This window comes from Aythya ferina (genome assembly GCF_964211825.1).
Source record: "Aythya ferina genome assembly, chromosome: 16".
Classification (NCBI taxonomy): domain Eukaryota; kingdom Metazoa; phylum Chordata; class Aves; order Anseriformes; family Anatidae; genus Aythya; species Aythya ferina.
In genome coordinates this window covers 1,300,212-1,327,095 of record NC_140315.1, presented here as the reverse complement: position 1 = coordinate 1,327,095, position 26,884 = coordinate 1,300,212, and the positions used below count along the sequence as shown (strand labels likewise).

The following is a 26,884-nucleotide window of genomic DNA, read 5'->3' as shown; positions in this document are numbered from 1 at the left end:
CCCCAGTCTCTGAGGGGGGAGAGGCCCCATGGCAGAAGCTCTCCCCCAGCACAGAACCACCCCATACCCATCTGGGGCTGCCCCACGTCCCCTCCTGGGACTGCAGAGCACCTAAAGGCATCGGGGGAGCCACATGCAGCACTGCCCCCTCCTCATGGTGCCCTGGCACAGCACCCTGACCCCAAACTCCTCGCCTCATGGTGCTGGATGAGGCCTTGTCCCCCATTGCAGGCCCACTGTGACCCTCCAGCCCACCATGTAACCCCCCCCAGGAGGTGACACGGTGACCCCCCAAGCACAGAGACCTGCTGCTACGCAGGGCCGGCGCAGGACTTTTCACTTTTATTATAAAAATATCTCGCAAGCAAAAAGAAAAGAGAAACAAGTCGTGGTCAGTACAAGCAGTCACACAGATCCCGAAGCAGCGTCGAGGCTCCCTAATGCCCCACGCGGGCCCCGTGGGTACCATGGGGGGGGGGTGTCCCCACACCATGTCCTGGGGTGGGGGGGACATGAAGACACGTGTCCCCCCCCAACCCTGGCTGCAGGGAGCTGGCCTGGCCCCCCAGCCAAGCCTGGGGGGGGTGGAAGGGGGCATGTGAGACGCTCAAGCTCTACAGGGTTTAGGGTTTGTTTTTTTTAACGTAGGCCTCGTCCTTAATTTTGCACATCTTATTCTAGTGCTACATAACACGGCAGTACACCCACGTACGACACAAGAAACATTGGGTTTGAAGCTCTAAAAATTAAGAGTTACATGTCGAACAGTCAAAACATGTTAAACAGTGCCTGGGGGGGGAGCTGTGCCCAAAGGGGGGTGGGAGCAGGGCCTCGCTGCGGCCCCCCAGGCCCGGCTGGGGCTGCGTGGCTGCAGAGGGAGCACGGCTCGGTCCTGGAGCAGGGCAAGGCTGAGGAAGAGGAGGAGGAGGAGGAAGATGTTTGGTGCCAGGGAGCTGCAGTGCCCCAGGCAGCACGATATGGGAAAGCCAGCACAGCCCCGGCTCACCTCGCACACCCCACACACCTCCCCAGCCTCGGTGGCCACGGCGTGAGAGCCCGCAAAAGAGACACTTGGGAAGAGAGAGGCGGACGCTCACGTCCTTCCTTTAAAGCCAGAGTTTTTCCAGGCAGGAGAGCCCCCAAAGGCAGAGCAGGGGCCCCCCAGCTGCAGGAAGCCGTGGCAGCAGCATCCCTACAGCATCTGGCTCGGAGGCACTGTCCCGGTCCCCCCCCTAAGCCCAGCCAGGGTTTCCTGACGAGCTGCAGCGCTTTCCAGCGATGAATCCTTGGGTTTCGCAAGCAAACCCAACGCACCACAGCTCAGGGGCCCTCTCGGCCAAGGGGGAGTCCCACAGGCAAGGAGTCCCCAACGTTGCCCCAAAAAACAAGTCTCTGCGGACAGAAGTCAGCCCCCGGGAGCGGCCGCGGTGCCAAAGGCTGTGCTTCCATCCCAAACCGCAGGTACCGTAGCAGTCGGTGCTGCCGAGAAAGCCCCCCCTGGGGAGGACCTGGACCCCACGAGCCCCAGCCGGTGCAGCCCCGCTCACTGCCGCTGGATCTGGACGCTGGCGTACTCGGAGGTGGTCTCCTCGGGGCACGGGGCGGGCCGCCGGGGCGCCTTGCTGAGGTGCACCATGTCCAGGTCTGCATAGGTGAGGTTGTCGTTGCTGGCGGGCGCCTGGCTGCCCTGGATGCAGGCGTACTCCGACTGCTGGCTCACCTCGATGACCCGCTGGACGTTCTTCTTCTCTTTGGTGAAGTTCAGGTCAGCGTAGGTCATGTTGTTGGGGTCGGAGTCCTGCGCGAGATACCAAAAGGTTTTCCTCCGAGGGCACAAGCGAGGACCCCCCTGTGCCCACCCCACTGCTGCTTGCCCCGGGACGGCTCAGCCTCTGCTCATGCAGCAGGAGCTATGCCAGCAGCCAGCTGGGACAACCCTGCAGCAACATTTTCACCCCGTGCCTTCAAACCAGTGGCCACTGACACAGCTCAGAGCCAGCAGGAGCCAAGAGCCACCACCAGGCCTTGCAGAGGTGTCTCCCGAGGGGTCCCTTGCTGATGCCAACCCCGTCACCACCATCCTGGTCAGGGCCTCACGCAGCAGCCCCCAACCCTTCTAATGACACCAGCTGCACGCTGCCCACACGGGAGCCAGCACAGGCTGGGTGGGACGGACAGATTGCTGCTGATCACGATATCGCACACAACCACGTCACCACACACAGAACTCCTCCACGAAGAGCCTCCTTCGCCACCGTGCAGCTGGTTCCAGTCATCGCAACCCAACCTCTCCCAGGAGGAGAAGGAAAAGAGGCAAAGGCAGAAGAAGAGATGCTGGGAAGCGAGCATCCATCCCCAGTGCAGCCTCTCCTCCCTTCTCTCCCTCTTTGGCCACAGCGTGGAGACACTGAGATGCTTCACACAGGAGCCACCACCACCACCCTACGCTCCCACATCTGCTGGCTCCCGGCTGCTCGCCCCTCCCTGGGTCCCACAGGTAAGGGACACACCTGGGTGGTTGTCCCGCTGCTCTTCTCCGGCTCATGTAACCTGGAAGGGGAAAGGAGACGGGTCAGACCAACCGAGCACCCCGTTCGCCTCTTCTCTGGAGATGGAGCGGGCGATGGGTGACTCAGTGAGGGGAGAAGATCTGCACTTACCTAGCAGATGGCGAGCTTTTACCTGCCAGAAGAGAAATAGGTTAGGAAAGAAATGGTTCAGGAAACGAAGTAACCCCCACTTCCCAAGGAATGCTAGCCCACACGCACAAAAAAAAAAATAAATAAATCAAGAGCAGATGCACATTTTTCCTAGAGACAAGAGGCTGCATTTTTCAGAAGTTTGACTTCATTTGGTGCAGAACTTTTCCTGGTGCAGAGCAGGAGATGCGGGGTGGCATCAGGTGTTTTGGGCACAAGGAGAACTGAGCGCATTTGATTCTGCACCAGGCAGAGCTTTCCCCGCAGCCTGCAAACACCCTGCGAGTTCTGCTCTGTCCTCCCCTTTCTGCAGGAGCTGCAGCCGTGAATTTCAGCATCAAAGCTCCGATGCTCGAGAAGAAGGGGCTGGAGGCAGCTGCTTCCCTGCCACGCACGTGTGTTTTCCCTTACCCTTGCTCTGCTTCACCCGGATGAGGTAGAGAATTGCAACCACCAGCAGCGCCAGCACGGTGCAGACCACTCCCACCGCAACGTAGATGAAGAGCGAACTGCCTAAAACGTGAATCACAGGTCAAAAATATCACCATGGGCCCAGAGGCAATGGCAGCACTATGAGCCCCTGCAGCTGGGGTCGGTGCAGAGACGCTCTAAGCAGCAGGGACAACATTTGGGTTCCCAGCAGCACCCCCCCAAGGACACAAAGACCTTGGACCGAATTCTGGTGGGACTTCGAGCTCTCCCAGGGGGGTGACATCCCACAGCCTTGCCCTCAGGGGCCACACGCACCATTTGTGTAGGGGGAGTTGGATTCCTTCTGGCCTGAGGCGGTGACCCACAGCGTGGCATTCCTGCTGAGGGGGTCCTGGCCCTCGTGCACCACCCGGCAGGTGAACACGGAGCCGTTCTTCTCCTGCACAGCTTGCACTGCGACCATGCTCCTCAGATCGAACAAGCCCTCGGGGGTCTCCGTTGGCTGAGGAGTGCTCCCCATGTTCATCTCTTTCCCATTCTCCAGCCAGGTGACGGTCACGCTTCCCGGGTAGAAGCCCTGCACGTAGCAGGTGAAGTTCACCGTCTCGTTCAGCCCCACGGAGCCTGGAGGCTGAACCACAACTGTGCTGGGGGGAACTGGGAAGAGAAGCAGCGGCTGGAGACGGCGTCCCCCGGCCCCGTGTCCATGGGGGCCCTGTCCCAGCCCCGGGGCCGTGAGCACCGGTCCCCACCGAGCCCTCACCTCGCAGGATCTCGCTCAGATGGTAACTCCTGTTCAGCGGGGCCGTCAGCGTGGTGTGCAGCACCTGGCAGGTGAGCTCTGAGCGGATGTCGTCCTTCTGCAGCGTCACCGTCACGGTGCTGGACAGCCTGTAGGTGAAGTTCGATGGCTCAGGGGTGACATTGGGCAGCTGAGACTGAATCAGGGTCTTGTCCTTCAACCACTTCACATCGATGTCACTGGGGAAGAACCCCCCAGACTTGCAGGTGAAAGATGCCGTCTTCCCCGGTTCCACTCGGTCACTGGGCCCGGACACAGTGGGGTTGGAGGGTCTGGCTGTGGGAGAAGCGCGGGTCCATCAGCCAGGCTGTGCCCCCCTGGCCCCGGGACCCTCTCCCTGGGCCGGCTCCTGAGCCCCTGCCCCAGAGCAGAGCCCAGGGGACGGGACGGGGGCTGACCCGGCAGGGCTGGCTCCTGCTGGGAGCTGTACTGGGAGCCCCACTCACCCTGCACCACCACCACCGTGCCCTCGCCACGCCGATACAACTCATCACCGGTGGGTGTTTTGCGAAACTTCACACAGTAATAGGTGCCGGTGTCCTCGGGGCGGACGTCCCTGATGAGGATGGTGAAGTCCGTGCTGGAATCATTCCCTGCCCTCTTTCCCCAGGTTGAGGGGTCTTTTTGGTCATAAATGGTCTCATTGCCACTGCCCAAGCCCTTCAGCCACTTCACGGGGCCAATGGGACCCCCTTCAGTCACGGTGCAGCTCAGGTTCAGCGTCTCCCCCACTCTCACCGACACCTCCTTCTGGGGCTGTTGCAGCTGAAAGCCCTGACCCGCCTGGGCATCGGCACCTGGGGACAAACCAAACTCCATCAGGTCCCTTCCAACTGCAGAAGCAGCCCCGTGGCCCCCATCCCAGTGTCTGTCCCCCCGACAGCATCTGCCAGCCCAGGCTCCGTGCCTGTCCCCACGACACAGGACTCGTGGGCAGCTCTGTGCCGACACCCCGAGGCAGAAGGTCAGGAGCAGGCACAGCCCGTGCCTGCAGGTCTCAGCTGGGGAGCCGACCAGAGCCCAGCTGCACAAACGCATTTCACGCTCTGCACAGCCCAAACCTCGAGCCGAGCCCTGCTGCCTCCCCCTCCTGGCGCATCTCGCTGCCATCAGCCAAGAGGACTCAAGGGCACGCAATGCCAAACGCCAAGCCGCGGTCTCCCCTCGCAGACTGGGGCTGTACCACCACATTCTGCACTGAACATCTTCGCGTGCACCGAATTCAGCCCCAGCAGAGCCCAGCTGTTAGCTGAAGCCCGTGAGGCAGCCGCTGTTCCTCCTCACCACCGGCAGAGGAAACCCGTCACCTTCAGAGCGGCTCCGCATCGCGGCGCCCTGATGCAGCCGACCCCGTGCCCCTTCCCGCATGCACCCTTTGCAGGACAAAATCCCCGAGGGCTCCAGGGGAAGGGCAGAAGCTCTGCTCTTCCCCACGGCCGGGCAGTGACCGCAGCAGGCACGGCTCAGCCCAGCAGGAGCCGGCCACGTCCCCGCTCCCCATGGGGCGAGGGAGCCGCAGCACCGCAGGCAGAGCCCCCCGCGGCTCCACCACCTATTAATTTTGGTGACGCTTGTCGTAGGGCTGTAGTTACTGCACCTGAACTCAATGAGCGCCTGAGGGAAGGTTTTTAAGCAGCGTGGAGGTGGGAGCACTGCCTGAATTCCCCTGCTGATAAGGGACAGCCGGGTGCTGCTGACCACGCCGTAACCCCGGGGCTGGTGAGCGGCGTGCAGGAGCGGTGCCACGGCTGTGTGAAGGCTGCCAGACCTGGGCAGGCAGCTCCTGCTGCAGCTGCCAGCACTGGGAGCACACGGATGAAGGCCACGGGCCTCCAGAAAGGACTTTGTACGAGCTGTGGTGCAACCAGCCCAGCCTGCTCCTCAGCTCCGTTTGGGTTGCGGCTGCGCCCCGACTCTTGAACCAGAAAATCCCAGGGCAGGGGCTCCCACGAGGCTGCCCACGCACCCTGCAGCCCCACGCACCTCAGTCCCACGCGGGGGCAGCTCCGTGCCAAGCCACAGGAAGAGACAGGCATGGAGATCTCATCTTTGAGGCTTTTTGGCCAGGGCAGCAGCTCGCTGAAGCTCTGCGCGGGCTGACGCTTGCAGCCAAAAGCTTCAGGCCTCAGCATTTCCCTTCGGAGCCACAGCAAAGCCAGCGTGGTAGCAGCGCGCGATGCCAAAACAAGCTTGTGCCAAAAGACAGGCGTGGAAAGGTGGAAAACAGGTTTGTGTCACACCTGAGCGCGCCCTTCAGGCTGAGCCTCCATTTCCTGCCTGTGCACAACGGGCTGGGCTTCTGCAGGCAGAGCCTGAGATTTTGGGGTGATGCGTGGCTGGGGAGGGGGGGAGCAGCCCCAGAGCAGAGACCCTGAACCCGGAGAGGGCCAATACGCGGCACAACTTCTGGTGCAGCTTCTCCTGAGAGCATCTGAGCATGGCACAGAAGTTGGAAAGCCTCCAGTGGAGCAGGAACGGAGCACAAAGAGGGGATGGGGCAGCTCCAGGCACCGGGATCACCACCCCCAGCACAAACCCATGACCCCTTTGCAGACCCAGGGCAGCCGCCTGGCTGCAGGATGCGTGCTGCTATCTGCTTCCTGCCCCATCTGGCCAACAACACCCACGTTGCCCCGTGGCTCATCAGCACGGGGTGCTGCAAAAAGGGCCGGGCACAGCCGTGGGTGGCTGCGGGAAGCGGGGACCGGAGCTGGGCCCCCTCTGCACCGCGTGACAAAAGCTTTGCTCGCTCCTCCCCGCTGCAATCCTGCCTAAAAGCATCCTCAGCCTCATCCCCATGGGCACCCGGAGGGCCCCGTGCGCTGCAGGAGCTGCCCAGCTCCCGGGGACCAGCACAGCCCGCGCGGAGCCACGCGCTCCCTCTGCATCCTCCCTCTCTCCATCTGTCGAGCTCTCGGCGAGGCACGCGTCGTGCCCGGAGGGGAGGAAGGCGGTGGGGGAAAAACCACCCGCTTTGGGGTCTCTGAGAGGGGTTTCAGAACAGGGTCAAGGCACAAGCATCGCTCAGCTGCTGAGAGTATTTCTCGGTTCTGCCTCCTCGCCGGGCAGCGAGGCGAGGGGCTGCTGCTGGCCCCGGCACCCGAGAGCAGCCAGGGAGCACGGGGCTCTGTGCTGCCTCAGCTGCTGGCAGCTCTCGGTCTTGGTCGTTACATAAAACATTTCACGGCTCCAAAATAGACCCTCCGATCGGGCTGAGACGAGGCTTTTTGGCTATTTCCCCCCCCCCCCGTGAGTTCTGCTGTGAGGCACTGTGCTAATTCAGAGATTTTTCACGCAGCTCTGCTCGGATCGCCACATTCGGGATTCGCAGGAGATTTATTATCCATGAGCTTCAGCCATGATACGTCGTGTTAACACCACGCTGCCCTAACGAGGTGCTGGGAGCTCCCCCGGCAGCCCCTCGAGGCGCCGTGCAGGCTTCCCCACGTCCCCTGCTCGTTGCCCCACATCCCCTGGTCGGGCACAAGCAGTTCCCAACATCGGCAGCACCCCACAGAGCCATGCCCCCACCCCCCTCGTGATGGGAAATCACAAAGGGGAAGTTGATTGAAAACCCCAGAACATGCAAGCTTGAAAAATGCAAAGTTTCCACCGAGGCTCCTTCTCTCCCTCCCCCTGAGGGCAGCTTCCCCTCGCATCATGTACGAGATCTCAGACTTTCACATCTCCTCTTCCTCATGCCGCCCTGTGCCTTTACCTCTTCCCACCGTGTTTTGCCCCACAATGAGCAGCAGCCCAGCAAAGCCAGCTTCCTACCTGCCACATCCCGCAGTGCCACCCCATAAAGCTCTTTTCTTAGAGGACAGACAAGCCAGACCCCAAACCTCCTGGGGAGGGAGCGCAGCCCTCTCCCTCTTGCCACCAAGGTCGAGGGGAGTTCAGGTGCTCTGCCCTTATCACCTGCTCTGTCCTACACTCCCAAATTACCAAAGGGCTTTTTGCAGGCCCAAGGAGAGGGCAGGAGCACAGGCACCATGCTGCCCAGGCTGCTGGAGCCCTCGTCCTTTATTTGATTTCAATCAAGAGCACACCACCACCTCGCTCTCCCGCTGCGGTGAAAGTTTTCCATCTCGGTGACACATTTTTTTTTCCCCTCTAACTCCACCTTTTTGAAGTATTTGATAGCGCACAGATTGTAAGAGGCCAGGGTTTGAATTGGAGCGAGAGCGCTCGAATGAGTCCTGGTAAAAATAGATTTTCTTCAGAAGGCGCCGGGGAAGGAGTTTGGGGATGGCGAGGGGAGGGCGCCGTGCAGCTGGCCGCCGGCATCCGGGCGCGGATGGGCAGAGGCACCCCAAAATAATCCTCCTGGAATTTCACCTGCAGCAGGGAGGCTGCCGGGGAAACTAACAGGTGCCGGCTATAAAAAGAGCCTGGAAGCTGCAGTTTGGGGGGAAGAAAAAGGGAGCGAGATAGTCACCCAGCGCCGCGCGGATCCCAGGCGGGCGCGGGGAGGGCCGTAGTAGGGCTATATTTTACAGAATGACATCAGAGGAAGCCTCGGATCACGCACAGCCACCACTTGCGAGCTCCCCTCCTACAGCGTTAACAGAAATTTAACAGATCTCAAGCCAGAGCCCCGCGACCGAACAGATTTCCTCCTCCTCGGAGCCTCCGGGAAGCGCCCCCAAAGCCCTTCGTTGAGCAGAGCCTGCAGCCAAGGGCTGGGAGCAGCGGAGGTTTCACAAGGGGGCTTTGCAGTTGGGTTTTCCAGCACATTGCTCCCCTCTGCCCTACAGAAAGGCATCCTGCAGCCTCATCTCTTTTCCCCTTTGCTCGGCGATGGCTTCCTGCAGCAGCAGGAGCCCGTGCCAGCTCCTCGAGGTCAGGCTGGGTTTGACCACGGGGGCAGGAGAGCTCCCTGCAGCGTCTCCACCAAACCCACGTGGAAAGAGATTTGCATGCCTGCGCCCAAAACCATTCGCACAAACCACCGCTCTCACCAGCTGGCAACCCAGCACCTTTTGCCCTGTTGGGAGGCCAGGATGGTTTTTTTTTTTTTTCCCTACCACTGGCTTGGAAAAAAGGGGTTCTCCCTCCGGGGCGACATTTGATTAAGCTCGACAGCTTCGCTTGAGCCATTCATTTGTGGCAGGAAATCGCAGCGGTTCACTGAAGCGGAGCTCACAGCCAGAGCCTCGCTGGCTTTCAGCAACCAGGAGTTTCCAGCTTAGGGCCAACACTCCTCAGTCGTGATCAGGCAATTGAGCAAACAAGCAGCGCTGTGGCGAAAGCATTTGCTTTCTGTTCGAGTTTGCGCTCAACTCCCCGCCGAAGCGAAGCTCCGACAGCAAACGTCTCCAAAAGGCCCTGGGGAGCTCCCCCCGCACAGCACCGAGGCGTTTCAGCCCAGCTGGAGGTGGGCAATTCGCAGGGGGCTCCAGCTGAGGGGTGCAAAATTTGGATGGAGCAGGCAAAACGCCCACTGGGGAGACGCTCCTGAACACGGCGCACTGCTTTCGCCCCACGAGGTTCGCACGAAACGCCCCGTTCCTCCCCAGAGGTGCAGAAGACACCGGGCCAGGAGAGCGATTCCTCAGCAGTTTCGCTCGAGATAAACAGCACCGAAATTAAATATTCTAGAAATGAAACATCCTTGAAAGCAGCCTCCACCACAGGGCTTCCTCCTGGCAGGACAAGAAACTTCCCACTCGCACGAGGGAAGAGAAACAGCCAGGGAGCGGCACGAGCTCTGCTCCGCTGGCCCTTCCCTTGCTGCAGCCCCGAGCTTCTCCCAGGGACCGGCGGTGCCGTGAGCCCTGGGGAGGGCAGAGACACCCCCGGGCAGGCTGCAGCAACCTGGGGGCACCCAAAAGTGGCCCAGGAAGGAGGGCTGGGAGGCGTGGGGTGCCCGGCATGGCACAATCCTGCAACCCCGGTGCTCAACGCTTGGGCAGAGCGCAGCAGGAGCTGCACGCAGTCACGGGGGGGGGAGCCTGGGGGGCAGCAGGGAAAATGAGCTCCTGGCGTGGAGCCTCCCCAGCACCTCCACCACGCTGCTGTGCCGCTCGGGGCGGCCTGGGAGCAGCAGCGCCGGCTGCTCGCCGAGATTCGCCTCTCCCACGGCTGGCAAGGGGGGGGTGCTGGCAAACGGCTGGGAGCACCATGCCTCTTCCCAGCCCTGCCTGCTCCCCGCATCTTTTCCCCAAGGAAGGGGAAAAAAAAAAAAAGCAACCACGCTCTCCCCGCAAGTTCGCTCGCCATCGGCACGCTCTAGGTCACCCAGGAAAAAGGTCAAAGCCGGCGCGGGGAGCGCACGGCACACGGTGGGGGAAGGTTGGGGAGCAGGGAGCGGGCAGCACCCGGCAGGACGCAGGGAAAAAGCAGCAGGGAGCAGGCCCAGCACCTTACCTGGCCAGGGGCGCAGGCTGAGCAGCACCAGGCAGGTCAGCGGCCAGGCAGGGCGGCGGGGCAGGAGCTCCATGGCCGGGCTCTTCCTGAGAGGGGGGGGGAACAGACACGAGAAGGTTTCAGAGCGCGCACCCCCGGGGCTTGGCTTTCGTTGATTGGTTTTGGTTTTTATTCGTTGTTTTTTTTTTTTTTCTTCCCTTTTTTTTTTTTTTTTTCCCTCTCTCTCCTTCCCCCTTTAAAATGCAGAATTGCAGATGGAGAAGGAAATTGCACTTCGCAGCCCCAAAATGAGGAAGGATGGCCGTGCGACCCCCCCCTCCCCTCTCCCCTCCGCGCTCCGCTGCAGGCGCACGGCCGGCTTGCGCCCACGCAGCACCCACCCCCCCCCAACCCCTGTACCCCCCCATTCCCGGTATCCAACCCCCCCCCAAGCCACGGACACCGACCTGGCCGAGCCCCCCCCACCCCCCCCAGGGCTGTTCCGTTCCGTGCCGAGCCGCTCCGAGCCGTGCCGAGCCCGTTCCGCCCCTGCCCCGCCGCGGCGCCGCCTCCGTTGCTTGGCACCGGGACTGGGGCCGGCCCCGGTGGCGGAGGATTGGGGAGGGGGGGGGGGGGGGGGCTCCGAGCTGCCCGGCCCCGCCTGGCTCCCGGAGAAGTTGCGGGGGGCAGCCCGGGTGCACGCCGCCCTCTTAAGGTGGGCTACGGAAGGATCCGACCCCCCCCCCCCGGAGCCCCCCTGGCCAAGGCGCACGGGAAGAAGCAGGGGCGCACATCCAGGATCGGGGGTCGGTGGCTGGAGCCCCCCCACCCTCAACACGCAGCCCAGGGTAGAATTGAGGGGGAAAAGCCCCTTGGGGGCTGCACGAGGGGTCTGGGGCTCCCAAGGGGCTGCACAGGACCCGCTGCAGGTGCACGAGTGGGGGTCCGGAGGTCGGCGCGTTGGGGTCAGGATGGGGACCCTCCTGGAGATGCCTGCAGCCAGCCCTGCAGGGCTCCTGGGGACAGCGGGACAGCCCCCCCAGGACCCCCCCCAGCGGGGAAATGGGGTGAGCAGGGTGAGCCCAGCTGCTGGGAGGGGACGGGAACAGCAGCGATGGGAAATGGAGACGAGGGAGGGAGCAAAGGAAGAGGGCGCCTGGACGTGCGCATCCCCAGGATGCGTGTCCCTGCAGCTCCCTGCTTCAACCAGCACAGAGTCCCTCCCAGGGGAGGCACAAGGACACGTCCTCCACAGCCTGCTCCTGCCGCAGCTTCTCCCAGCACCCGTGGGTGCTTCGGCAAGGCCGGGGACCGGCTCGGTCCTCAGCACCTTGGGCAGCCACACACGACACTGGCAGCTCCAAGCAGGAGCCGCAGCATGTCCTGAAGATAATTCAGCCCCCCCAGGACAGGTACGAGCTCTGCAGGCAGGAGCTGAGCAGCAGCACCCAGCCTCAGCTCCGCAGCACCCATCACAGCCGAGGGCTCTCTCACACCAAGCTCGACCCGAGGGCAGCAGCCGGGGCTGTGCCGGGACCACTACAGGCACCAGCAGCTCCTGCCTCCTTCCCCGGCAGCCGCTGGGGCTGTCGGCTTTATTTAGAGCTTCCCATAAACAACCAGCAAAGATAGCTGAAGTGACTTGGCACCGTCAATCTGCGCACGTCTCAGCCCAGGCGCGTTCTCGTCCCCGTCCCTGCGAGCTTCCCCATCGGCCCTGCTGGGTGCAGCTACACCCACATGTTGCATCCAGCCCTGATTTAACTCGGTTAGGAGCCAGGACAGACCCCAGGGACCTCCCCGGAACAGCTGGGGGTTGCGCTCCTTTGCTCTGGCCCCTGCAATTCCCAGGGAGCCCAGGAGAGATCTAACACGCGGCCACCGCCGTCCCCAGGAGCCCAGGGCAGCTGCTGCTTTTATTTCCCCTTCCCACATCTGGCGAGCACGTGAGCAAGCAGCAGGGGCCCGGAGGAGCCATTTGGTTTGGCCTTTGGCTTGCTGCACAGGCAGCGAGGCGTGGGGATAAATAATGGCTTTGCACGGGGGGAGAGGACACGGGATTAGCTGCGGGTTTGTGGAAACCCTGCGGTGCCGCGCATCCCCTCCCAAACCACCTCTGGGAGCAGGAACCCAGAGAGAGAGAGTAGGTGCTGTCGGGACGCCCCGCAGCCCTTCAGTGCTTCCCAGGTTATTTTTAAATAGAGCTCTTGAAGGCCTGCTGGGTTTCAGCCCGGCGCCGAGGGTTCAGACAACCTGTTGGGAGGCGATGGCAGAGCGCAGACAGCCCGCGCGCAGGCAGCCGCCACCACGGAGCGCCGGGGAAGGAGAAGTTGGGGCTTAAAAAAAAAGCTCCGCGAGAAGAAGGCACCGAGGCAGAGCAGATGGCGCAGCTCGAGCTTCCCGGGAAGAGCTGCGAGTGCTCCCCATCAGGGAGCATATGGGCAGGCTGCGCTGCGCCCCCCCACCACCACCACCCGCCTCCTGCCCACGGCCCCTCCGCTCGCTGCTGGGGGGCCTGGAAGGAGCCACCCCGGGTGGGCAGCCCCCGTCCTGCAGCGAGGGGAGAGGAGCAGGAGCACGATGTGTCGGATGCACGGCACCATCACGCACAGCTCCGTCTGCTCCAGCACCCACGCGCCTCCAGGAGAAGCCCCTGCTCCAGCATCCCACCCCGGAGCTGGGTGGAGGGTTGGGGAAGGGTTTGAGCAGGGCTTTTTTTTTTTTTTGGGGGGGGGGGGGGGGGATCGGTGCTCTTCTGGGGCTTCGAGGCAGCGGGTGGCTTCCTCAAAGGGCTGCGTGGGTTGAGGTGAGCCACAGCTGGGCGGCAGCGCCTGGCGGGCAGGGTTTGGGGCAGATGGTGAATCAGAGCCCGGCAGCACCCAACGGGGCAGCCCCAGACAAAGGTTTTGCAGCGCTGGTTTTGCCCAGGCTCTTTTATTCCCCCCATCAGCCTGTCGGATCCCCTCTGCTCCGTCTGCACGGCAGCAGCTCGCCTGGCTGGAGGGGAATTCAAAGGTGACCGGGGTGGGAGAGGTTTTAGTTCCCAAATGTGTGCCAAACACAGGCTTGGTAGCAAGCCCGACGATGGAGGTGGCAGCAAACCATTAGAAAACACCTTGAGCAAACATCCAGCAGCAGGGTGTGGGCTCAGAACTGTCCCCAGGCAGGTGACAGCCACCGATAACGCGCACAGCTCCCCACAGCAAGGTGCTGAGGGTTGCAGGGACCCCCCCCGCTCCATCACATCCCAGCCCTACAGTGACCCGACCATGCCACAACACCGCCTCGTGCTCCTGCAGCAAAACGAGGAGCTCAGCCACCCTGCAGCATGCTCAGCACCGCCGTCCTCCAGCTCCAGCACCAAAAATCGAGCCCCTTCCAGCTCGCCAGGCAGGGTGCACGTCCTGCAGACCCCCTGAGCCTCGGATCCAGCACCCTCCCTGGGCTTCCAGCTTGGAAGAAAAAATACACAAATGGCTTCTAAAGTAGGTAGCTCCAATTACACCGCTGATATTTAGGGCTTCCAGCACAACAAATGGAGCTTCAGCTTCATTAGGTACCCTGCCAACTTAGCCCAAGACATCCAGTACAGAAAGAGCTTAAATTAGTTTATCTGATGTTAACTTCTAACGAGCGATACGCCAACACAGGGGTGGAAGGAAGCGACCTTCAGCCTGCTTCACGGGGCACCACGGACACAAACCCAGCTGAGCTGGACCACGGGGAAGGGACAAAGGCAGCAAAAATAGTGGGGGAAGCACCCCAGCCCCACAAACATCATATAAGGGATGAGGGGGGCATCGTACCTGCCTGCTCCTGCTGCAGCATCCACCACCAGCACCACAATGCTGCAAAAAGGAGAAGAGAGCCCCCAGGCATCCCATTATCCCGGGGGCAATTAGCTGCAGGTGCCTCGTTAGGGGCCCGGGAGCAGCTGTGGAGTCCGGGGGCGGCTTCCTCCCAGTGCCAAGAGCCTGGCTGTGCCCAAAAAGCATCTCAGGGGCCTCGTAGGAACTGCTCCTGCTTTGGTTAAACTTTTAGGGTGTGATTTAGGGCTCAGCTGGGACCTCGCAGCCCGAGCTCCCTGCGCCAAGGGGCCGTGGCGGTGCCGGGGCTGAGCGCTCTCGCTGCCCAGCGGGGCCGGGGCACGTTTCTCATCACAGCCCGATTAATTATAGCATTGCTCAAGCGCTCTGCCAGGATCAGGGGGTGCCCTTGAAGCCCATAAAACGCCGTTTATGGACCAGTTTAGCTCTGATTGATTCCTGCTGCTCTCTGCGCCGGGAGAAAGAGGGAAGGAGGGAGGGATGCCGGTGCAGGGAGCGATGCTCTGAGAGCATTTGTGGGGTTTATTCCCCCTCACCCCGTGAGGAGCAGTGACGGATCATCCCCACGGCTGGCTGCGAGCAGGGGGAGCAGTGCTCCCGTGCCCCGGTGCCGTGCTGGGGCTCACCCATTCCCAGGCAATGCAGCCCCCGCGGGATGCTGAGCAGCACCCAGTGGGTGCCGGAGCCGGGTAATTCCACCGGGCGTCCTTAACGCAGCCCGGCACGGTTCCTACGGGGAATTCCTGCCAGGCTGTGTCACGGCAGGAAAGGTGGTTTTATATCCTGTGCCTGGCCTGGCAGCCTGCCTGCCCCCCCCCCGGCCGGACCTGGAGGCCATAGGGCCGGGAGCTGGACAGAGGGACGCAGGGTTTCGGGGTGGAAATGCTGACACGGTGGGAAAAACACTCGCTGCCTGGCTGGCTGCCGGGAGCCCTCGGCCGTGCTGGGTTGAGGGCAGGATCCTGCCCCTTGCTCCGGAGGAAGTTTTGCTCGCTGGCTGGGGGTGCTGCGATCCTACAGAGCCCTGCCTGCACCCCGTAAAGCCAGGGCAGCTCACCAGGGGGGGCCCCAATCCTGCACCCCTCGGCTGCAAGGCTCAGGGGGCCATGGAAAGATGTTGGGGGGTGCCTGCATCTAGGGCTGATCTTGAAACCCCCTGGGGATGCCAAAGGGTCAGGCTCTGAGGCCGAAGGCTCCTGGGTGCTGCAGGTGGGTGGATGGGGTGCAGACGGGGTGCCCATGGGGACATCGGGGGTCCCTGAGCCCACTGCCCCTTGGAGAGATGCTGGAGAAGACCTTGGTCCCCCCTTGGTGGCACGATATCTGCGACAGGGTGAGGATGCGGCCGAGGGAGGAGCAATATTATCTTGATTTTCTTCTGCCTTTTTTGTTTCTGTATCCCCTCAAAGTTCTTTGTTGATTGCAAATTGTTATCGTGAGAGCGCATCCGAGGCTGCAGCGGCAGATAAATGCTCAGCGCGCTCCCAGGCACGGCTGCTGTAACTCCTTGCTGGCCGGGCTGCCTGGCAAAATCCCTCAGAGGAAAAGAAAACTGCGAACGCCGGGGGATTGATCACCTTGGGCTACCTCTGCCCATCGCTTCCTGCTCGTCAGAGCCCTCACTGGAGGTGCCGGGACTGCTGCAGGACTCGGAGCCGGGCTTGGTGGTGGATTTGTGCTGGAGGAGGTTTAGGGGGCAGCTCCGGCCACGATGGGGAGCTGGTGAGGGGCTGGAGACCCGCTGTGCCCCCCCCGGCGTGGTGCTGGGTGCTGTTAGGGTTATTCCTGAGCCCACGGCCACGTCCAAGGCATCGTGGTGGAGATGGGAAGCGCTCCGCAGCCGGGATGGACGGCGTTGTGCCTGCCCAAAGCGGCCAAGCCCAGCATTGAGCAGGGCTGCTCGTGGCTGCACCCCCCCAAACTGGTGCTTGAACAGCCCCTGGCACCGCCAGCACTGCCACCAGCCCTGGCACCGCTGTCCCTGCGCTCACCGTCCCCGCGGTCGATGTCCCCACAGTGGCCTTGCAGCTCGGGGCTGTTTGCTTTGGCCCTAGAGACACCAGGCACATCCGTGCTGCTGCCGGGAGCGTGAGGAAAATGCTTCTGCAAGGCTTTGGTTTGTTTTGCCTTTTTTTTTTTTTTCTTTTTTTTCTTTCCCCGAAGCCAAAGGGCAACCAGAAGCGCACCTTTGGGTCCTTGCCCCGCTGTGGGGACAGAAGGGACATCACCAGGGCACCGAGCTCGGTCCCGGGGAGCGAAATCCACTTGTGTGCAGCACGACGAAGCGCTCCGGTGCTCATCGCAGCGCAGCCCTTCAGCAGCCGCTCCTGACCGCGAGCGTTAATGACATCCACCCAATTAGCCGCTGCGAGCCCCGGGTAGCCCGAAGGATTAGCAAATGAAATCATCATCGAGAGGCGTAAGCAGTTAACACCGTTAATTATTCAGCGAGTGAATCCCTCACCCAAACACTGAACCCGTCCCAGCAGCCGGGGAGGCCGGAGCGGGGCCGCGAGCACCATCAGGCCCCGGGGTGCTGCCACCCGTGGGGGCACGGCGATGGTGGTGGTGGTGGTGGTGGATTTTGGGCGATGCTGTGCTGACCCCAGGGCCGGGAGTCCCCCATCCACGCTCCCGTGGCTCCTGGAACCGGGCGATGTTTATGGGGAATTCGCCTTGCTCGGAGAGACGTTATTTTTACACGTCGCCATGGTTACGGATACCATGATAAAATTAAGCCCGAGCCTCGCGGAAGAAACGCATCTGTCAGGAGCAATTATTTTACAGGGCGCCTTGCTTTCCTCGCCGCGCCCCCAGCCCCAGCAGGGCCACGCTCCCCACCCAGGGCCCTTCGGGGCCGCATCCTGCCCACGATGCTCTTCCTGCATCCCTAGGTCCAGGCGCCACCGAGCTCATCCACCGGCACCGTGCCAGGAGCTGCCGGCGCCGGCACGGCCCCTGGGGGCTGGCAGCACCCCCGGGCACATCCACGGCCAAGAGCATCCTGGCCAGGGTGGCCGCTGCCACGGAGAAAGCGCTTTCAGCCTGTGCCTTGGCTGCCTCCCGCAGCTCTCCTGCCTCTCTAAATATTTTTTTTCTCTTCCCCTTGCATTTCTCCTGAGAGGGGCACTTGTGCTGGGCTCGGGGCGCTGCCAGCACCGCGGCCGTGGCCAAGCGCGGCCGAGCTTTAAGGTCGCTCTGTGCCGGGAGGAGCTGGGTTCTGGAGTCCCCCCCTCACCCTGCCCTCGCCGTGGGTGACCCAAAATCATCTCCCCAGTCCGAGCAGCAGCCCTGGGCTCTTTTCCCTGCGTAAATCCTGCTCACGGTGCTGCAGCCCCACCAGAGCATCCCCGGGAGGCTGAGCTGAGCCGAGCCCCTGTGCGCGGCTCCTTTGGGGCACGATGCACGTGGGGGTGCTGGGGGGGGGACAAGGACCACAGCATTGTGCCACCTTCAGCTGATCTGACACGAGGGGCACCACCGGAGCCGGCGGGACACCCCCTGCCCACCCTGCCACCCCCGTGGGCGCCGGCCCCATGCAGGGGCTGCGCTCCCCGTGCCGGCTCCGGCTGGCAGCGGTCCCTGAGCAGCGGCCCGTCAGATGCCGAGAGCACAAAGCGAGTCTTCCCTCAGCACTGGATGTTCCTGTTCGTCCCACGGCCCTGGAAATCCCTCTGTAATCCTTGCCAACTTCGTGGCCTCACCGACATCCTACGGCGAAGCAGCAGCGGGCTAAACGAGCGCTGGGTGTGAAGGATTTCCTTCCATCGCTGGATTTAAAGGGGTTTGACAGCTTTCGTTTTCACTCTCTGTCCCCTCGTGCCTGTGGCAGGAAAGACGGAGGACGGCCAGAAGGGCAGTCCCCAGCCTGCCCCGTGCTGTCCCCAGGGGTGTCACAAAACTGCGAGCAGGTAGGGCAGGGAGGATCCCAGCAGCGATAGCTGCAATGGCACAGCCTCCTATCAGACACCGGAGAATCCACAGGGACGAGCAGCATCCACGGGATGCTTCTGCTCAGCTCACAGCCCTGGGGTCCCGCTGATGTCCCCATGGATGAGGCTGAGCTTAGGGGCTGGAAAAATATCTGGTGTGCCACAGAGAGCTGAACCCCCCCCCCATCTCAGGAAATTGGGGGGAAGGATGGATCTGGCACCGAGGCTGCGGCACGGAAGCGGTTCCTATGACAACCCCAAATCCCAGCCCTGTTTATCCCCTTTAATAAAAATCCACAATAACCATGAAACTGGGGAATAAGATTCAATAAGTAAGACGCGAAATAAATCAGGACCAGCACAAAGCGTGTCACCGCTTTGCTTCTGCTCCAGCCCTCGCTTTCCAATTAAAGTGCTGCCCTGATAAATGGCGAGCTGGCGGGGTTTCGAGTTGCTCTGCCCCCTGAGACGGCAAAAACGGAGCCCGGCGGGTGCGTGGGGACAGGCAGCGGCGTCACACGAAGGCACGCCTGGGCAGCCTGCGCTCGGCATCGTCGGCGCTGAGCCCCAGGCTGGATCCCAGCCCTGCTCCCAGCATCGCTCCCACCTGCCTCTTCTTGCCAGCCTGGCCCCAAAAAGGAGCCAAGGCTTGAATGCGTCCTGGTGGGCGGCCAGCTCCTGCTCCCCAGTAAGTGTTGGCACCCCAAAATGTCCCGTGGACATCGGTGTGTGCAGGGTGCTGGCCATGCAGCATCCCCGCGCTTCTCCCGGCAGCAGCATGGCCCCGGAGAGGCAGCAGGCACAAACGAGACCCGCGTGGTTTTTCCTGGGGCCCTTTGAAATGTCCCTGAGATCTTGGTGCCCTTTCCTTTTCCCTCAGGGTACCCCAGGCACTCCTCCAGCTCCTGGTGCTGCTCCCCGTCGTCGGTGTCCTGGCACAGCAATCCCAGAGCACTGCAGGGTCCCCGTGGCACCGCAGGGTCCCCGTGGCACCGCAGGGTCCCCAGGACAGCACTGGGACCCCAAAACACCTCTGGGACCCGATGGCAGGGCGCCCTGTGGCTTTGGGTGCTGGCCCATCCTCGTCCATCAGCTCTCCCCCAGCCCGCTCGCTGTCTTTGCACGCTTGCTGCCGGAGGCCCGTGCTCCCTGCTGGTTTCGGCACAGGCACGGAGCAGATGCTGGGACAGCCCCTGAACACCCCTCAGCCGTTCCCTGACTGCTGCTTTCTGCTTCTCCTCCGAGCGGGGGGCTCTGCAGACCCCTCCTCACGGCTCAGCCTCTCCCCAGCCCCTCTGCTGGGCTTTACCTCCATGCAGACAGCCCCGCGCTGCGCTCCTGTGCTCAGCTGAAGCGCACACACGTGGTGGGGCCATGACCAGGTCCCTCGTCCCCCCCCTGCACCCTCACCCCAACACAACACAACCCCAAGCTGGGGCTGGGGGAGCTGCTCCCCCCCCTGCACCCAGCCAGCGTTTCTGCTCTGCCTCCTCTCAGCCCCCCCTCCGGCACCGCCTGCACCCGCCGAGCTGCGTCAGCCCCCGGCAGCTCTCAGGCCGGCTCCAGCACCTGCGTTTCTCACCCCAGCGTGCGACCCAGCAGGACGTGACACCCGGCAGCACCACGAACCAAACGGAGGAAGGATGAGCAACAAGTCCCTCGTGTCTCCCCCCCCCCGTGCCACCGCCGGCAGCGCCGGACCCCCCGCTGCCGCCCCCCGAGGCGCTGCCCAGCGCGGTCCTACCTTGGTGCCACGCTCGGGTGCTTGTTTGTGCTTTCACTGCCGGCACACCCCAGGCTGCTGGCTTAAAGGATTTTCCTATAATAACCACCAAATCCCTCTCCTGGGCTGTAAGCCGCAGACCTGGGCCTTTCCTAGGCGCACGGCTCTCCGCGGCGCTGTGCTCCTCGCCGCCTCACATATGCTCGAGTCAAACTGGATTTCCCCCCTCCCGGCCCAGCCCGGTGCTTCAAAAGCCCTGCGTGCCCTCAGATTTCATTTCCCCTTGTCTGCGAGGTCTCTCCCCGGTTTCAGTCTCACCCACACGTTTTACATACTCCTGCTCGCGATCGTTTTCGGGACTCTCAGCACCGTCCCCGCGTGGAGGCTGCGGGTTCTCCCCGAGCAGGGGACGAGGCAGATCTCCCAGCGCTGGCTGCAGCAGCTGCTGCCTCTGCGTGAGCTCCACTGGACCGCAGAGCTTTGTCCTGGCTCCCCACTCACCCGGTGCCACTGCCCCGAGTCCCCCGGGGGCTTGGGCAGAGGGGTCTGTGTTGGTGGCAGCCCCCTGCCTGGTAAAATCCCCCCAAACCGTGCTCCGAGTGCTTGGCGCTGGGTGCTGAGTGCCTCCAGCAGTGCTCCTGAAGGAAATGTCCTCAAACTGTCCCCCAAGGCATGTCCCCGGGTGCACGGGATGTTACTTCAGCCATGCAAATTCATTTCACAAGTGGCTTCTCTCCCCCCACCACAATTTGCCCCTTGACAGGAGCTCTGAGCAGATAAGGCTCCCCCCGCGCACCCAGGCTCGCAGACACGTCGCGCTGTCCTCTTTCGGTTCTCCTTTTTTTTTTTTTGATTTCACAGAGAACAACAGATAAAGGGAGTTGGAAGCTGGCAACTGCGAACAAATCTCAGGGCCGGAGAGGCAGCAGCGATGGTTTCTCTGCGGGAGGAGTGTGTTGAGCCCCTAACCCAAGTGTTTGAGGTGCCTGCGCCTGGGGGATCCGTGCCAAGGCACACCCGGCTGCTGCAGCTGCGCCACGGAGCGCTCGCCACGCGGCTTCCTGCCTCGCTTCACCCCGTCCTCCTTCTCCTGGCGCGTGGTCAGAAGAAGGAGGTTAAAAATGGCTAAGAATAGGGAAGGAGTGGGTTGAGGAATCAGCGTCACAAGTGCTGGGGTTGCGGGGTTGGGGTGTCCAGCCTGCTCCTCGCCCAGCAGCTGGGCACTTGGGGCGCAGGTCGGAGCAGAGCTGGGATCCTGCTCTTTGTCCCCAGCCTGCTCCGTTTTGTTCCGACCCTGCTGGGCTTGTGCTGGGCTTGGGAGCTGCCCCCAGGGGGGCTTGGGGTGGTGGCAGCTCGGCACAAAGCTGACAGCAGTGAGTGGGCACAGGGCTGTGCAAGCCCCACATCTCCCCGGACCCCGCAGGCCAGGCGCATCGCTCTCACTCTCACTCTCACACGGCAGGACTGGGCAGCACGGCTGCTAGCAGGCTTTAATGAGGACGGGCTCAGACACTACACAAATCATGGATCTGCCGGGCTGGGCAAGTTCCAGTGGCCTGTTCTGGCAGAGTTTGGTGTGCACAAAGTCCTCGCGGAGCCATCGGCACCACACGGCGCTCGCACGAGGCAGAGCTGCCCAGCACGGGGCCCCGATCCTGCACTCGAGGTTGCTGCTGGCCCCCGGGGTGGCTGCTGCGAGCCCGGGCAGGGCAGCTCAGGCACCGAGCCTGCTCCTGCATGGCACAGCCACCGAGACGGGAATGAATTAGGAGAGCTTTGAGGCTCAGATACCAAGCTCGGGCCGGCTGTGCTGTGCAGACAGATAAACTTCTTCTTTCGGGTGCCCTTCAGGGACGTCTCGGCTTCCTCCCCCGGCGCTGGCTCCTCAGCCCCCGGCGGGGCCGTGGCGGGGCCGTGCGTCACTTGGCAGCTGCCCTGATGCTGGCGTACTCGGAGCGGTCGGCGCCGGGGCTCTGGCTGCGCTGCGGTGCCTCGTGCAGGGGCTGCAGGTCGGCGTAGTGGATGTCCTTCTGCTCGCTGCTCTGCTGTGCAAATGGTTAATACCTTCAGTACAAAACCTTGGAAAGAGCTCCCTTACAGCACCTTAATATTGGGTCGGCCATGCCACAGCCCCACGGATGCCCCTCACCACGAGGAGCAGCCCCCCTGCAGCAGCTGCTGCTCGCCCTGCACCTGCGTTGGCCCTGGGGCCACGGCATCCCCAAGGCTCCCGGCCAAAGGTGCAGGTGCCCAGCAGCTCCCCCACATCGGGGCATCGGGGCTGGGGGCCCTGCCCTGTACCCACAGCTCGCTCCTACCTGCTGGGGTGGCCTCGGGGTCTCTGCATCCCGGACATCGCTGCTGGGGGAAAGGAGGATGTTAGAGCCAGGGCCAGGCAGCCGCCCTCCCCACCGCACCCACGGCACACAGCACGCGTGGACAGTACAGAAGGGCATGATTTCTCGCCCGAATTTCAGCTCAGCTCCCCAGCACACAGCTGCACTGTGCCAAAACTGGATGTGTAGCAGAGGGCCAGCATGCTCCCAGTGCCCGGGCTGGCCTCAGGCCCTGCAGGGACTGGGGCACAAAACACCAGCCGGCCACGGACATGAGGGATGCAGTGCAGTGCAGCGAGGCACCACTGAATGAATGAAGGATCTTTTCTGGGTCAAATCAGTGCTCTGGGGGGAGCAGAAAGCAGGAGCCAGAGGTGTGAGGCTGTTTGCTTGCCTTCAGCGTGCAGAGTAAGGAGGTGGGGGTACCAACCTGGGGGTCCCCGGGCTCCCTGCACAGCACGGGATGGGGATGGGTGAGCAGCCGCCTGCGGGTGCCCCGGCTGCACCCTGGCTCTGCCCCTCACCCCGACACTTCTTGTGGTACACGCAGAAGATGAGGATGAAGATAAGGAGGAGGAAGAAGAGCACGGCAGTTGCAACCTCCACGCTGGGAAATGGAGAAGTCCCTGTGAAGACACAAGGCAGAGCGCGGAGAGGGTGGTGGGCGCGGGGCAGCGTGGGTCTGGCCGCAGGCAGGGCTGGGGCCAAGCTGGGGTGGTCACAGTGGGGTCATGCTGGGCTGTACTGGGAGCCCCACTCACCCCCCCCCACCACCACCACCTCCGTGCCATCGCCACTCCGATACAACTCTTCACTGGTGGCTGTTTTGCGATACTTCACACAGTAATAGGTGCCATCGTCCTCGGGGCGAACGTCACTGATGAGGATGGTGAAGTCTGTGTTGGACTCATTCACTGCCCTTGTCACACGGGATGAGGAGCCTTTTTGGTCATAAATGGTCTCATTGCCACTGCCCAAGCCCTTCAGCCACTTCACGGGGCCGTTGGGACCCGCTGCAGTCACGGTGCATCTCAGGGTCAGCGTGTCCCCTGCCATCACTGATATCTTCTGGGGCTGGTGCAGCTGAAAGCCCTGACCCGCCTGGGCATCCGCACCTGGGGACAGCGACAGCACAGCAGGGGCTGAGCTCCCGAAGGAGGCGAGAGCTTGCTCTGTCCCCCCTGCCCGGCACAGGCACAGCACCCGCAGCTTGCTCAGCGCTTTAGCCCAGAAATAGTGCAGGGTGTGGGGGAGAAAGCAGCGCGAAACGGGAGCGGTGGAAGCCAGCTTCAAAACGGGCACGGGGAGAGATCCCTTCCCACTGTGCCACTGATGCGAGGCGCCAGAGGGAGACGGGGGAATTCCAGGCAGGAAAAACTCTCCAGTGCTGCGAAACTTGTGCAACAGGAGCCCGAATCCCGCCCCGTGGTCCCTCCTGCCCAAAGCCCCCGGCTGCTTTTCCACACGAGCTCCCCCCAGGGCAGCAAAGCGCAGCACCCGGCACCTCGCACACCCCTCACCGTCGGGCACATCCCCGGGGCCCAACACCACGTCCCGGCACTGGGGGAAATGGCCAAGGGGCTCCCGAGCAGGCAGCGGGCACTTCAGGAGACCACCGTGCCCCAGACAGCCCCGCACCAGCCCGGAGGTGGTCGGAGGAGGAAAACCCCCGCACGGGGAAGGTTTCTGCAGCCGTGCACGTGGCAGCGGTTTGCGGTGGTGGCCGGGTCACCCACCCCGGCCCCCCGAGAGGCAGCAAGCAGGCAGTGGGGCTGGGAAGCAGGACACCCATCCGTGGCCCCTGCCGTGCCGCTGCCCTGTACTCACCTGAGAGACACAGCGGGACGAGGCTGAGCTGCCCCAGCAGGAGCCGAGCCAGCAGCAGCGCGGCGCGGAGCGCAGCCATCGGCGCTGCCGAAAATCTGCGCTCCAACTGCAGAAGGAAAACGAGAAGCTGCACAGGAAATGGACACGGGCGCGTGCTGTTAACGCTTCTGGTGCCTGCCCCTCTGCCGGACGGACGGGGCAGGCAGCGGGAGGCCGAGCTGGGCAGGAGCACAGCGGGACTTAACCCCTGAAACGCGTCCTGGCTGGCAGCCACCCTGCGCTCACCCCGATGCCTGCGCAGAGACAGGGCCTGGAGGGGCTGCGGTGGGCACGGGGTGCCCCTGGTTTCAGCAGGACAGCCCCGGCTGCAGGGAGGCTCCAACGAAGCCCAGGGTGTGTGTGGATTTGGGCCCCTCGCTCCTGCTGCCCCGTGCCGGTGGTCGTGGCAGTGCCGCCCATCTGTGGGCTGCCATGGCTGGTGAGGAACAACCTCACGATGGCACAAACACCGAGGGAGTGGGAAGCCTCTGGGCTTGCGCAGGGCACCGCAGAGGAGTACGGCCAGAGGCAAAACCCAAACCGCTTCCTTCCCCTTTAGCAGGAAGGGTTCCCAGGGCCCCACCAAGTTGAGGCACACCGAGACACAGCTTGGAGGGGGACGAAGCCACTCGCCATGGCTCCGGTGACACAGGCGCTGCCTCTTGCCTGCCTGCTGCTGCTCGGCAGTGCCCCGGGTGAGTGCCCAGCCCTGCACAGCCCCGGCGCCTTTGCCAGGGCCTGCTCCCCCCTGCTGCTGGCAGAGCAACCCTTCCCTCTGCCCACAGGGATCTGGGGCTCTTCCCTGCCCTCTTCCAGCTTGCTTTTATCCCCAGCTCAAAGGTTTGCTTTATTTGAGCATCTCCAGGCCCCTGCTTTCTCCATCCCGCACTGCAGCCCAGGGGCAGAGCCAGCACAGAGCCGTCTGCCCTGGGGGGCAAGGGACAGGGATGTCACTGCCCCCAGCTTTGTGCTGGGGGTCGGGGGAGGCCCCATGCTGCGCCCTGGCTCCAGGGCCCCTCAGCAGCCCCAAACCTTCCTCTCGCTGTCCCCAGGTGCCAATGCCCAGGTGGTTCAGGGGTTCGAGCTGCAGCAGCCCCAGAAGGAGGTGTTTGTGAGAGTGGGGGAGACGCTGATCCTGAGCTGCACCGTGACTGGAGAGGGTCCCATTGGCCCTGTGAAGTGGCTGAAGGGCTGGGGCAGTGGCAATGAGACCATTTATGACCAAAAAGACCCCTCATCCCGGGGGACGAGGGCAGTGAATGAGTCCAACACAGACTTCACCATCCTCATCAGGGACGTCCACCCTGAGGACACCGGCACCTATTACTGTGTGAAGTTTCGCATAACAGCCACCAGTAATGAGTTGTATCAGCGTGGTGAGGGCACGGTGGTGGTGGTGTTGGCGGTGCAGGGTGAGTGGGGCTCCCAGTACAGCTCCCAGCAGGAGCCAGCCCTGCCGGGTCAGCCCCCGTCCTGTCCCCTGGGCTCTGCTCTGGGGCAGGGGCTCAGGAGCCGGCCCAGGGAGAGGGTCCCGGGGCTGCAGGGTCAGAGCCCGGCTGATGGACCCGCGCTTCTCCCACAGCCAGACCCTCCAACCCCACTGTGTCCGGGCCCAGTTACCGCGTGCAGCCGGGGTATACGGTATCCTTCACCTGCAACTCCTGGGGGTTCTTCCCCAGTGACATCCGTGTGAAGTGGTTCAAGGACAAGACCCTGATTCAGTCTCAGCTGCCCAAAGTCACCCCTGGGCCATCGAACTTCACCTACAGGCTGTCCAGCACCGTGACGGTGACGCTGCAGAAGGACGACATCCGCTCAGAGCTCACCTGCCAGGTGCTGCACACCACGCTGACGGCCCCGCTGACGAGGAGTTACCATCTGAGCCAGATCCTGCGAGGTGAGGGATCAGTGGGGACCGGTGCTCACGGCCCCGCGGCTGGGACAGGGCCCCCGTGGGAATGGGGCCGGGGGACACCAGTTCCAGCCGCTGCTTCTCTTCCCAGTTCCCCCCAGCACAGTTGTGGTTCAGCCTCTAGGCCCCGTGGGGCTGAACGAGACGGTGAGCTTCACCTGCTACGTGCAGGGCTTCTACCCGGGAAACGTGACCATCACCTGGCTGGAGAATGGGAAGGAGATGAACAGGGGGAGCAGCCCCCGGCCGACAAAGACCCCTGAGGGCTTGTTCGAGCTGAGGAGCACGGTGGCGGTGCAAGCCATTCAGGAGAAGAACATATCTGTGTTCACCTGCCGGGTGGTGCACGAGGGCCAGGACCCTCTCAGCAGCAGTGCCATGCTGTGGGTCGATGCCTCGGGCCAACAGGGACGCAGCTCAGAAGGTACCAGCACCCGGGGGCTGTGGGGCTGGGGGCTGCGTTCCCCACGCCCCGCGCTCACTGCCCTGCTCCTGCAGGTTTCCATCTCCTGTCCAGCCCCGGCCTGTGGCTCTGCATGCTGCTTGAGAAGGCGATCCTCGGCCTCGTCCTCTTCTTCCTCTTCAAGCGCTGGCAGGCCTGAAGAGAGGCCAGCGTGGCACAGTGAGGCCGCCGAGACGGGAGAGACACAGGAGAGCGTTGTCAGAGCTCCGTCACCTCCAAGCCGAGCGTGCTACGCTCAGGCTGGTGGTGCTGCACGAGCAGACCCGCTGCTTCTTTCGGGGGTCCTGCACTACCTCCCCTGCTGGCTCGTTCTTCTGCCTCCTCAGCATCCGGTGAGGGACCGTCCCTTGGCAGCTCCCTAGGCCAGGGGTCCCGGACCCCCCCACTGTCCCCATCCCCTCGTTGCGCTGCTCCCCACATGGTTATCACCAAAAATACAAATCCTTCATAAAAGCACCCTCACGGCTTCTTCATAATGGGTCGGCCATGCCACAGCCCCATGGACACCCCTCCCCACAACTCACAGCCCCCCTGCAGCAGC

General features: G+C 63.0%; 2 protein-coding genes across 2 annotated transcripts; one reads left to right on the top strand and one right to left on the bottom strand.

The window, feature by feature from the left end:
• Positions 1-322: 322 nt before the first annotated feature.
• Positions 323-24,154, bottom strand: LOC311445931 (tyrosine-protein phosphatase non-receptor type substrate 1-like). The gene is made up of 17 exons (XM_084538522.1): positions 23,930-24,154; positions 22,874-23,217; positions 22,533-22,728; positions 22,085-22,124; positions 21,657-21,811; positions 20,784-20,891; positions 16,984-17,131; positions 16,103-16,161; positions 10,752-11,004; positions 10,306-10,391; positions 4,380-4,730; positions 3,895-4,209; positions 3,447-3,788; positions 3,111-3,212; positions 2,661-2,682; positions 2,511-2,550; positions 323-1,798 (listed from the first exon to the last, which is right to left on the bottom strand). The coding sequence occupies exons 1-17, from the start codon at positions 24,006-24,008 to the stop codon at positions 1,544-1,546; spliced, it is 2,895 nt and encodes a 964-aa protein (XP_084394648.1). The 5' UTR covers positions 24,009-24,154; the 3' UTR covers positions 323-1,543.
• Positions 24,155-24,477: 323 nt separating this feature from the next.
• LOC311445753 (tyrosine-protein phosphatase non-receptor type substrate 1-like) lies at positions 24,478-26,799 on the top strand. Its single transcript, XM_084538162.1, has 5 exons — positions 24,478-24,663; positions 25,021-25,380; positions 25,551-25,865; positions 25,972-26,304; positions 26,379-26,799. Exons 1-5 carry the CDS (start codon positions 24,603-24,605, stop codon positions 26,480-26,482), a joined length of 1,173 nt encoding a protein of 390 aa, XP_084394288.1. The 5' UTR covers positions 24,478-24,602; the 3' UTR covers positions 26,483-26,799.
• The last annotated feature ends 85 nt before the right edge of the window (positions 26,800-26,884 follow it).

Bases quoted from the DNA above. Each gene is read 5' to 3' on its own strand.
- LOC311445753 (XM_084538162.1), top strand. From the start codon at position 24,603: ATGGCTCCGGTGACACAGGCGCTGCCTCTTGCCTGCCTGCTGCTGCTC. The intron at 25,381-25,550 runs GTGAGTGGGGCT...CTTCTCCCACAG, and splicing joins GGTGGTGTTGGCGGTGCAGG to CCAGACCCTCCAACCCCACT. The intron at 26,305-26,378 runs GTACCAGCACCC...CTGCTCCTGCAG, and splicing joins ACAGGGACGCAGCTCAGAAG to GTTTCCATCTCCTGTCCAGC.
- LOC311445931 (XM_084538522.1), bottom strand. From the start codon at position 24,008: ATGGCTGCGCTCCGCGCCGCGCTGCTGCTGGCTCGGCTCCTGCTGGGG. The intron at 22,729-22,873 runs GTGGGGGGGGGT...GTGTCTTCACAG, and splicing joins ATGGCACGGAGGTGGTGGTG to GGACTTCTCCATTTCCCAGC. The intron at 3,789-3,894 runs GTGAGGGCTCGG...TTCTCTTCCCAG, and splicing joins TCTGAGCGAGATCCTGCGAG to TTCCCCCCAGCACAGTTGTG.